The 11,772-nt window shown below is 48.6% G+C and overlaps 2 protein-coding genes across 2 annotated transcripts; both read right to left on the bottom strand.

Moving 5' to 3' along the window:
* Positions 1 to 5,732: 5,732 nt before the first annotated feature.
* F5147DRAFT_814331 (CHAT domain-containing protein) lies at positions 5,733 to 7,459 on the bottom strand (the record flags this gene model as incomplete). Its single annotated transcript, XM_041443517.1, has 2 exons — positions 5,733 to 6,422; positions 6,497 to 7,459. The coding sequence occupies 2 exons, from the start codon at positions 7,457 to 7,459 to the stop codon at positions 5,733 to 5,735; spliced, it is 1,653 nt and encodes a 550-aa protein (XP_041289130.1).
* Positions 7,460 to 10,176: 2,717 nt separating this feature from the next.
* Positions 10,177 to 11,172, bottom strand: F5147DRAFT_655843 (uncharacterized protein; the record flags this gene model as incomplete). Its single annotated transcript, XM_041434024.1, has 1 exon — positions 10,177 to 11,172. The coding sequence occupies one exon, from the start codon at positions 11,170 to 11,172 to the stop codon at positions 10,177 to 10,179; it is 996 nt and encodes a 331-aa protein (XP_041289129.1).
* Positions 11,173 to 11,772: the final 600 nt, after the last annotated feature.

Below are 11,772 nucleotides of genomic sequence, written 5' to 3'. Positions count from 1 at the left end.
CCGGACCATCAGTCAGGTTCGAACAAGGAGTATGAACGCTGGACCGGACCCTTGCAAACACATTCGCAAGGGTTCAGTTCGAGTTCAGAATGCGTTCGAACGCTCGAACGCAACATATAATTTGAAAAAAATCGTAAAAATTACATGAAAAAATTGATACAAATGAGTAACTACACGACATCCATGAGGGGGTATTCACGAGCAGCCGCAAACTCAGCTTGTGCCGTTGCAGATATGTGACCCTGACGATATGCACTCTTTAGCAGTTGCAGGGCCTCAAACATTGTTGGCAACAAGCAGTTTCAGCGCATGGTGCCAGTGCTTCCACCACTTGAAAAGGCCCATTCCGATGCAACGGCAGAGCCCTGAATGGCCAGATAGTCTTTTGCAATGCAGGAAATGGTAGGATATTGAACCGAATGATGCTAGGAATATGGTGAGCTTAAAAAATAGCAATACAAAAAACTAAACTTACCCCCCACCACGCCACCACATCATCAACGTCCTCTAGCGGCGCTGCAAGATAATCATCTAGCTCTTGCCGAGGCCTTCGGCTCATACCGTCGTTGATGACACGAGATTTGACGGCATCACGCATCCAACCGTGGCCATACAACCCTTGACGAGTGAGCGATGAAGGAACAGCAACAGCTTGCTCTGCATCAGGCGACGAACTGAAAGTATCATGATAATATTTGTCGAACTATGTGAAATTAGCGCACTTGCGACCATGAGACAGACATGGACTTACGACTTTTTGCAAGCATTCCATACCTGCCTCAAAGTCACAACGCTCCCATTTACTCTTCGCATATGCGACCTTATAGTTAGGGTCAAGTGCTAGGATGACAGGGTACATTAGAGGGGGCATTATATAGTAAATGTAGCACATACCGAGACAAACAAAATAGACATCGCTTTCATCGATCTTGTGGTACCATTTGCGAAGATTATCGAGACCAGAGTTGATGGCCATTGAGAAGTCGTCGAACTTCGAACAATTGGCCATGTTTTGCCAAGTCTCTTGCAGAAACTTGAGGACCGGAATAGTACGCCATATGGTAGGCTCACGAGTCGCCGAAAAAGATTGTTGGGCGTTTGCGGGCTCCTTGTTAAGTAGTATAATGGTTAGCATCAGCACAAAAACAAAGAATGGACACACACACCTGAAGCATGTCACACATTAATTCCAGCTTTTTCCATTCATCCGCCAAGAGCTTGAATGCTCCATATGACTTACCCTGCAAGTTGGGAACTTTGTCGCTGTCGTCTGCGAGCTGAATAAATCTATTGACCCCCTTACGCAGCTGAAGTGTGCGCTCCATCATGCCGAAAAGTGAGGCCCATCTTGTGCGAATCCATTTTAATAGCTCAAGACTTGGCTCGTTGACCTCAGCGCAACACTTCTGAAAGAAGGTTCGCGCCTGAGGAGATTTTCGTACCTGCATGAATGGATCATTAAAGCAGGGCTATACTCAACTAAATGTTAAAACTTACCTGCATTACCAGTGCGAGGGCTTTCCCAATGGTATCGGCAACCTCAAAATCAGTCGTTTCATCATCCTCATCATTGTTTGTCACATTCTTGCTGAGAGTACTAGCCGGTGTGGGAGAAACATCCTCGACAAAGTGTTTGGCCGCTAAGTGTAAGGCATGCTCCATGCAACTAATAGACATTAGTGACATTGAATTGAATAATAAACTACTTACCGCACGCGGTGCTCGCTGGCGATCCACTTCGTACCAGAGGGGTCAATAGCATCTGTGACAGTCTGAATTGCAGTGTCGTTGTTAGTGGCATTGTCAGCCGTAAACCAACCAAGCTTGTTACGAATGCCGTAGTCATCGATAGTTTGAATTAAAATTCGGCCAATGTTGCGGCCGCTATAATTACCATTGATGGTGGTAAATGTGAGTTGCTCTGCCTTCAGCTTCCACTCATGAGGTTCCCCAACCGGGGAGTCAATGTAATGCACCGTGATAGATAAGAAAGGTACACCGGGTTCTGAGGTCCACGAGTTGAAAGTGATAGATACCTTGCTGTCGACTTGCTTCATTTTGTCTTTGACACGCTGGACAGCGAGCTTGGCTCGTTGAAGAATCTCATCACGGGTTTTGGTACGATGGGGAATGTCTCTGTCCGTAAGGGAGGGCCGGAGGTACTGAAGGAGTCGACGGAATGGTCCCTTATCAACGAGTTGGAATGCCTATGTATGGCATAAGCGTCTTAGTTACACAAGAAATTGGAATCACTCACCTCATCCTCAGATACAATTAGCTTGACGATATAATCCATCAGGCCGGACTTGGTGAATTCAGGTATTTTAGATGTGAGCGACTGGTCTAACATTTGCTGGGTCCCATCAGTTGCTTTGCAGTTGGGAGGTATGGCACGATCGTGCATCTTGATACCTCGTTCCTTGCACCGGTCTCGGTAGATAGGGAAGTGACACTTCGCATTACGCGCGATATGAGTACGGTGAGTGGAAATGCTGCCTTTGAAAAAGCATTGGTTCCAAGGTACATTGTTAGCTCTGTAATCAATGTTAGTTATGTGTGATCAATTCAAAATGTTTGAAGTCAAAACGTACTTGCATATTTCGCACCACCAGCCATCTTCAAGTGCTTGAGTGTGCGGATTGACACAACCTTTCTCCTGCGTAAATACGGTCTTCAAATCAGCACTGCGCTCCTCTTTCTTAGTGTGCTTCCGATGCTCCCGATCCTCATCTCCGAGCGCCTTGGTCCTTGCGTAGGCTTCTTCATTGTTATCCTCGTCTTCTTCCTCCTCATCTGCGAAATCCTCTAGTGTGGGGGGTTCATCATCGTCGTCGTCATCGTCAAGGCGACTGACCAGAAGGGTACCAGTTTGCACTCGCTTGGGTGCAGGCTGGCCTCAAAGAACCGCTGGAGCCGATCGCTTGGCTGCTGGAGCCACGTTGCCGGCTTCACGAATTTTCTCCGTGGGCTTGACCGCTCGACCTGAGCGATGAGAGACAAAGGCAGTGATTTTTCCATTGGATGCAGGAGGCAGAGGCGGAGGTGGAGGGAGCATGGGTGAGTCATCCTCAGGATCGTTGTACCAATCAATGGTGCTAGCGTCTTTGAGTTGGCCATTGGAGCCAAGTGTGCATGACATGCTCGTAGTGGGAAGGGTGAATGTGGAACCTAGAGTAGCTCGTTTATACAAAAATTTATGATATGATATCAAAAAATATGACGCACCTTGAACATACCGTTGCCATGCAATTACTGGTGCAGTTAATTGATGTTGAAGCTCAAAGGAGCTGGATGAGAATCCTGATGATAGTTTCTAGACATAAAAGACATTATAATCAGTATAATAATAAACATTGAGCTTACCGTAACATTGAGGAGATCGATGAGGCAGTCGGATGTGTCCAATGGATATACGTTGAGCGTTTCAGTCGTCAAGTAAAAGCCGCTATTCATCGTCCCGAGATCAATGTAGCCAGGACTGACAATGGCCATGCTCGTTGAAGTTGCCAGAAGATCAGAAGAAAGACTTGAAATCAAAGTATTATTAGTAGCAATAAGGACGTCGAGGATCAGATACAGAAGTAATAATATCTCAGTCGGTTCGAACGGGTCCGAAATTCTCAGCCATCAGCCGAACCCCGAACCTAATAATAGGTTCGGTCCTCCTAGTATGCTGAACCTCGGACCGAACCCACGGTCTGGTTCGGATAAGTTCAGGTCCGAACCGAAGTTCAGAACCGGACTGTGGCAGCACTAGATGGCGCGGAGTCATGACTTTGTGGTCGACTTTGATGAGATCCTACACGTGTTGAACACTGCCAAAGCTATGTGTCATGAGAATGTCTTGAATGAGGTCACAATTCAAAAAATTAATAAGGCAAAACAACAATGCTGAAAATAATGGGCACCGGTATACTAACACCCCTTCTCTGCTACGATGGAGGAAAATTATAACATTGTTGTGGGTCGCTCATATTACCCTGAATGTACAGGCATTGATGGCTATATATTTACAACTAAAAGTTCTCGCAGAATATATGATATTATTTAGTAGAAGCAGAATTGTGTCCTTCTGTAGTTCCCACGGCTACATTATCAAGGAATCATCCATTCACTGATGTTACAGTATGGACTTGCAATTCTTGGTCCCCAGAAAGAGACTTCAGGAGTGGCTTCGCTGGCCCTCCTCTGCATCATTGTCCTTATGTCTTTGAGGAAGTCAGGAGACTGTTTTATGAGTGTTTCTTTATTGTCCAGTAAGGTTTGTTGCCTCGCGTCGCACTACAGCTAACATTTCTCGAAGCCTTTTGACATATGTGGCATTCTTTGTCACTATATGCTACCATACGTTGTATGCATCGCCGTGTATATTCCCTCCCCTTGCATTTGATGGCGCAGATGTTTTATTGCGCCTATTCCGCTATCGAATCAAGGATGCCACCCTCACTGCGCAGGACGCTCACATGATTTTGGTACAGTATTCAAACGTTATTCGATGCACTGTTTACTTCATCTTTCACAGATCCGTGTTCATAATTGGACAATGGCTGGCATGTCTGATTGTGCGTTTTCTTCTCAGACAAAGTTTTTGAATCCCATCCCTTCATCGTCCTTTCGGCACCACCGTCTCAGTCTTGCCTCTCCTCACCTGGGTTCCTTCTCGCGGCACCTAAGACAGAATTGAGTCTACGCGTGAGTAAGCGAAGTAGCGTGACTCTCCTTTGTTCCGACCCACATCAGCAGTCAACTCTAAATCGCTCGTTATTAGTTTCTCGTATCGTCTACTCTAAACTCTATCGTTCTTTGCACCCTCCCACCGCTCCCTCTCTCAGAAAACGGAAAACGTCTAACTCCCCCAACTCGTTAACCTTTTGTCCGTTGTACTGCGTTCGCTTCCTAGAAGTTTCAAGGCTCACTCATGACAATTTGATCGGTGCCCACCTGCCCATCTCAGCTCACCTTGAAAACTCTCAGGTTCGTGCCCTTGCAGCAGGCCGAGAAGCCCTACGGCCTTTTGCCCAAATATACCATTCCTTTTCGCATAGATTAGCTCACATTGAAGTTTCCTGTATCCAAGCAACCTCCTGGTCACCTTTCTTCTCCCACAAACACCTAGTGTCGAAAGGCATAGAGGTTAGGCTTGTCCATGAATCGACTGAGGAGGTACTGGCGGATCTCCGAACCCTTCAACAAGTATGAGTAACTCAAATAATAAATTATGAGTGCTGACCATGACAAATAAATCTTGAATGTCATTATAAACTCAGTGCACGCCTTGGAAGATTCAACTTGGCACTAATGTCAAAGCGGATGTAGTAAGTAGTGGGCGATGAGTCAAAGCAGCCATCCGGGGTTAAACGTTGAAGAGACTACTGACTTCGATGGGTGCACATGTTTAGTTGGATGGGCCCTGCTTCTAACTTGGCAGTGGTTGGTCGAGTGTTCATTGCAGAACATCTTGACAGCTTGAAGGTATGACTGCAAGGCAAGAGTCGGCACTTGGCTTCACAGGCCCGGCGGTGAAGTGCTATCTAAGTACTCAAGCAGAAGATACGTCTGTAAACGAGTCGAGTAGTACATAGGAACTTTGGTGAATATTCTAGTCGACAAAAATACAACAGAGCATACGAAAACGAGATAGCTAGAGCGCAAAACATAGTATATCAGGCCTGATCAATTATACAACAGGATGAAAGGATCACAAATCAACAACTTATGAATACGGCATAGAACTAAACACCAATATGAACGAAAACCATCCTCTGCTCCAGCGGCACTGTCGTCTTCACAGTGTGCATAGCACGGTTCAGTGCCCAGGCCGCCTTCGTACAGTCCATCGCACCTCCGTCCTTCAAATCTTTGAACATACTTTCATAGAAGGCTTTGACGACGTGTTTTGTGACAAAGTCGTCGACCTGCCACAGCGTGCCAACGACGCTCTTGAACCCTGAAAACTGAATCCCAGCTGTGAGGTGGATCGCTTCATCTGGCGTCTCCTCGTCGCTTACGGCAGTATGACAAGCCGATAAGAACGTGAACTCGGCCTGTGGCATATGTTTCTCCATGATATCGAGCAGCGTCAGGTGTTTGTCTCTCATGACGAAATGCGAATTGTAAGGCTGCTTTAGGTCCTGTTTGCCATGACAAGCTAGGTGCACCCAGGTGTTCTGCTGCAAAGGTTTGAGAGCACCTGCTCGTGTGGCTGCATCCCCAGAAATATTAGTGTGTCTGGCCGTCACAGGGACGAGCTTATGGACAAGCTCGAGCTCGCTGTCGACGGCCTTGAGTGGCTTGCCTTTCCCTGCACCCGGTTGACCCATCACGAAGGATGGAGTGACGCGCTTCTTCATCATCTGTCTGGATCTGACCAGAGCCGAAAGTGTGGGCGTGTAAGAGCAGATGTAGAGATCCTCCAGGCATTGCTCCCTAGAGCCATCTGGGTTGGTTCGAAAGGGGTGAGCTGCGTGGAGAGGAATAGATGGATCTCATCCCATACTGTCCGCAAAAGGACTATTAGATCATTTCGCGGCACTTTGGGGCCCAGGGTAGATGTGTGTCTTATTGCCCTGGCGAAGCGGTCCTTGAGATTGGTCAGATCTGCGAGAGTGACAGATGGCAAGGGAACATGATGGGAGTCTCCTGAAGTTGGAATGATGATGGCGCTGCATGAGTATTCACTCGCAATGAGGATGATGACTGGGCCCTGGCGGGCTGCCGCTTGCAGGTCTGCATACAAAGGTGGGAGCAGGAACCACGAGAACTCCCGAAGATCACGTATCTCAGCTACCGCAGCTTCCCATTGCCTTGTGAGTCTCCTGTATTCTATCGCTGCCCGATCAGCAGCAGTTCTGTCGGTGATTGTTGCAGAACTCTGGGCTGCATTGGAAATGAGTGTGCTCAGCTCCAAATAATTGTGCGCCAGTACTGGATTCGCTGACTCAAGGGATTCAACCGGAGTCCTGAGTCGGGAGGCCAGCAACCATTGCTGGCCACGGCCCTGCTCCACAAGTTCAACTGCATGTGGTAGATTGTCACAGCGGATGGCACATGATGCTGCATCTGCTGGGAGCATTCTGGCATAATGGAAGGCAGCAGCAGCTTCGCGCCGTGAAGTTGCCGAAGACCGTGTTGTCAAATGAGCATCCAGAAGCTCAAAAAATGTCAAGTAGGCTTCCAGCGCGGATCCATGACCATGCTGCTCCACTGCAATGGTCCACTTAAATGCGTTCATGATGCGTTGTGGGAAGCCTTGAGTAGAATGTCTTGATGCGAATCTGAAATTCTCCACTGCAAGAGACAAATCAGCAGGGTCGTGTAGAATCCAGTAACGAGACAAATAGGCCTCATGCAGCCACATGTAGCTGAAGTACCTGCCTGGGTGTAGTGAAGACACAGCTGCCAATGATTCTTGGCAAAGAGCAATGGCCTCCTCAACATCTTCGTTCTCCCCAGCTTCCATGAAACGGGAGCAGAGCGCCGAGCTCAGATTGGAAAGAGTCAAATGATGCCCCGGATGGTCAAGCTGCTGTAACCGAAGGGATTAACGATATAAATCAATGGCCTCATTAAGATCCTCGCTGACCTGTGAGTTGGTATATCTAGTTTTGAGCGCGAGGGCAAGGTTGTTAAGCGTGGTGTCACAACGTGGATGCTGTCACGAGTTCCAAATACGAACCATTATACTTTTCTGAATTCGAAGTCCTTTAAGCGCACAAGTATAGCGCCTGTACCTAAAGATAAACCTAAGAATGTATTTATAGTTGAAGAAGCGCCTATGGCGTCTATTATAGAATTACCGAACTCCCCTATACCAGAATCACGTAACTTATCAGAAGATGACATCATGCCACGCGATACTCTTGGAATGTTCCAGAACCTTACTGCGGCTGCGGCACATGTTATGACATCATAGTTATATATAGAATCGTATGATACCTTTAATTATTCTCATTGGCTAGTTAGTTCATACTCAGTTTCAGTCTCCGTTTCAATATATGTATATAGGTAGTGTCTTGTAGTCAGTAGTTCTTTAGTTCAAACCTCTTGTATCTCCTAGTGAGCAATCCAAGACGTACCTGCTGCCTTATCCTTTGTTGTGATCTTTCTGAGTTTGAGTCCTAGTCTCTGCCCTGCGTTAATTCGTTTAAGGGGTTGTGACAGATGCCCAGGTGGGCGCAACATCAGAGCCTCACTATGGAGGCTGATGGCTCGGGTCATGTCTCCGATGTTGCTGCATTTGTTGAAACAGTCGATGAGGGCAAGCCCTAGGTTGTCCAATGAACAATCACGAGATTCATGCCCAACAGGGTACAGGTGCAGTGCTTCTTCGTACAAAATGATGGCCTCATCAAGATCATTAGAATTGCCTTGGTGGTTGAAGTGGGACAAAAGTGACCAGGCCAAGTTGTTCAGGTAGGTATCGCGGTGAAGGTTCAACGATACAGCGAGGCACGAACAATGGTCCTGACTGTATCTATAAATGTTGTAAGGTCGCGCGTTGCCTAGTCTGCTATACTTGAGACGACAAGTGCGTTCGACCCTAAAGGGGAAGCGAGTACAGCAAGGATCTAGTAGTAGGCGCTACTGGTTGGCGAATGCGAAGCGCGGGAAAGCGCAGGTGCACACGAGGCGCGAGAATGCGCGAAGCGCGGGAATGCGCACGCGTATATGCGGAAACAAGAGAGAGTAAGAGTGAGTTTGCTTAAGTGATGATTAGACACTAGACAAGAGGTGAGAGATGCAAGCTGAGAGATGTTATATGCGAAGTGCCAAGGAATAGATTTCAACTATACTCCGCTAGGTAGTAAATGGGTATTGTTGTGGTTCGGTCCTCTGTTGTTCTCCTGGGTGAGTAAGTGAGTAAGTTTTTTTTAAGTCTATGTACTGCTGGCGCTTATATATGGCGCCTAAGCGCTGTCATGCGGAGCCGAAGTGCTACCAAGTAAGGTATGTAAGGATATATGTAAGTAAGGGTCCATGATAAAAATAAAGATGGAACAATATGCAAATGTGAGAAATGGAAATATACGCACTAGGGAACTTGGTGGACAGTGGATGGATGCTTCCGGATGGCTGGCGCTATAGGGCGCTAGAGCGCGGGAAAGCGCGCACGCATATACATCGTGAAGCGCGGGAAAGGTATGCGCGCATGGCGCGCGTTGCGCGGGAAAGCTGCGCCTCATATAGAGATAGCTGCGGGTAGCACACAGAGTGATGCTACAAGTTCATGCCATGTACTCCCCAGTGAAAACTGCCATATTGCACAATGAGAGGCATGAGTCTCTACAGCGGTCAGCATGTCCCTCGGGACACAGAGACACGGCTTCACGACCAAGCTGTATGCTCATGTCAAGATCATCAATGCTGCCGTGCTGATCAAAACGTGCTTCAACTGCTTGTGCAAGCTCGTGGAGGGTTCTGGGAAGAAGTCGATGGCTCATAGGACAGAGCTCAAGGATGACTCTTCGAAGTTGGATGCCTTCATCGGATGCGTCTGTTGGAAGATTGTTGCATCCGCCGATCACATAATCAACACTATTTTCCCCTGCTGCGATGCTACGAAAGTACGTGCCCTCTGGACAGAGAGTGTTACGTCGACTGTTGGTCGGCGTAGTGGGAACTAGGATAGATCTTCTCAGCGACGAGTCGAGTGACTCTACTGAAGCTGAGCGTGGTCTGACTTTGACGGAACGTCAAAGGTTCCTCCGGCTATCTCGGTAAGACGGCGCTCGTCGAGATGCAGGGCTAGCGGATACGTGCAGAGGCGTATGGGAGCGACTCTGAAGTGCGGTCTCACACAAGGAAGCTTTGTTAGAGCTAAGATGAGCAAGTTCTTGGTAGAACCTAGTAGATTAAAGTGAAGTCTAATCTACAACAATGTGTGTACTTATACATAGTGTATCTAAGTATACAAGCTCAGTCTGTAATCAATAGTATATCGTGAATCTATGATAACCAGACATGAGGTTAGATAAAGTACATGAGGCTTAACCTCTGATCATACATGCGGCGCCAAGGGCGGCTGCGCATAGGTACAGGAAGCGCCAAGCGCTCCGGGTCTTCATACATGAGGCGCCTAGGGCGCTCCGGATCTTCATGAAGCGACATGCTGTATACATGCGCTGATCTAGGGTGTCCATGAGGCGTACAGCCTCCATGGAACAGGTACAAGGCCGTCTAGGCCAGGGGCGGGGTCATAGCATCAGGCGGGGTCATAGCGCCATGAGGCGGGGTCATAGCGGTCCAGACCGCTGTCTTTCTAGGCGCAGGCGGCGCACCGCCGCGCGGGGAGTCTAGCAGAGCGGGGGCAGGTGTAGGGAGAGCTGGGGCTCTAGTAGGTGTTACAGATCCCTGTAACATTACCCCGTTACTAAGGTTGAAGTCACCGGCTTCAATTAACACTACGTCCAAAGGCTGGGAGGACGGTGCGGGTGTCGAGGGAGTTGCTGGCACAGGCGTGAGGGGTATCGGCGTCGCTGGCATAGGGGAAGGTGGAATGGGAAAGGCGAGCGCGAGGTCGGCGAGTGCTTTATGATTCTGCTCCCAGTCTAGGAGAGCTTCGAAGAACTTCTCCTCATCTGAAAACTCTTGGAGCACAATGCGTCCTTTGAGTCCAGGGCAGTGGATCGATAAATGATCCGGTCCAATCTCGCTGCAGATGCAGCAGACGTAATCAGGACACTGTCTAAAAGTGTGCCCATATCCACCGCAACGCTTGCAGAGCGTGCGGGTTCTATCCATCGTGGCCGTTCTCTTTCTACTGGGCAGCGGGCGCACGGGTCTAATTTCTTCTTCGGCGCGAGGCTTTGCTGAGGCCGTCCTCACCGCGAGGTTCACGAGGTCGGGGAAGTCGAGCGGTAGGAGGTGAAGCGCCATTGCGCGAATTCTTTTCTGAAGGTGGAGTACGGCGAGTGTACGAGTACCTTCGTCTAGGTCTGTACGAAGTGCGGCGTCTTCTAGCATCTTCGTAGTCTTTATGATGTGCACAGCGAGGGACGTGCTGGCAGCAACGGTTGCGCTCATGTCACCGAGGATGTTGTCGATCTCTCGGGAGTACGCAGGGGTGAGGATGGCGGTTTCGCTGAACGCGCAATTCTCAATCGTGCTGAGGATTCGTCCGTAGTCGGAGTCCTTCAGCGTCACAGTGGTAGGGGTTTCGGTAGGAGTCGTCATGATGGAGTTTCTGAGGAATGTTCAACCGTAGGGAGAGTGTCTTTATGTGTTCCTCCAGGTTGTTTCCAAGCTCCGCTTGAGTCAGACTTATCTTTCGTTATTCCTATCAGAGTTCAATCATCGAGGGCGTGTCGCTCCTCGGTTCTAATCTATCATCAGAGGGTGATAATCATTGCCATGATGGGTGTGGGCGCGTTCCGTTATCTTTTGTTTGGTCAAGTCTACGGTCGGCGGATCTAGAGGATCTAGCGGGCTTGCAGGAGTTTCCGAAAGGTTCGCCTCGTGATAGTTTAAGCGTCTTTCCGGACGATCATGGGGAAGGTAAGGGCCATGAGGCTTGCAGGAGTTTCTCTGGGGATTCCCTCGTCTTCATCGTCTTCTGGATCTTTTGTTAAAGTCGATCGTCGAAGAGTGATCTAGTTTAAGCGTCGTTTCGGACGTACGGTGTCGTAACCTGTTGTTAATTGCTTACGCGAGGTCGAGGACAGGGGGTATCCAAGCATAGGGGGCCGGAGGGTGTCCGGGGTCATCCAGCGAGGAAAGTAGTTTAATGTCGTTTCAGACAATCTTAGTTTAATGTCTTTCCGGACAATCGCGCAG

Source organism: Suillus discolor, assembly GCF_016758755.1.
Source record: "Suillus discolor strain FC423 chromosome Unknown F5147scaffold_58, whole genome shotgun sequence".
Classification (NCBI taxonomy): domain Eukaryota; kingdom Fungi; phylum Basidiomycota; class Agaricomycetes; order Boletales; family Suillaceae; genus Suillus; species Suillus discolor.
This window is presented reverse-complemented; position numbering and strand designations above follow the sequence as displayed.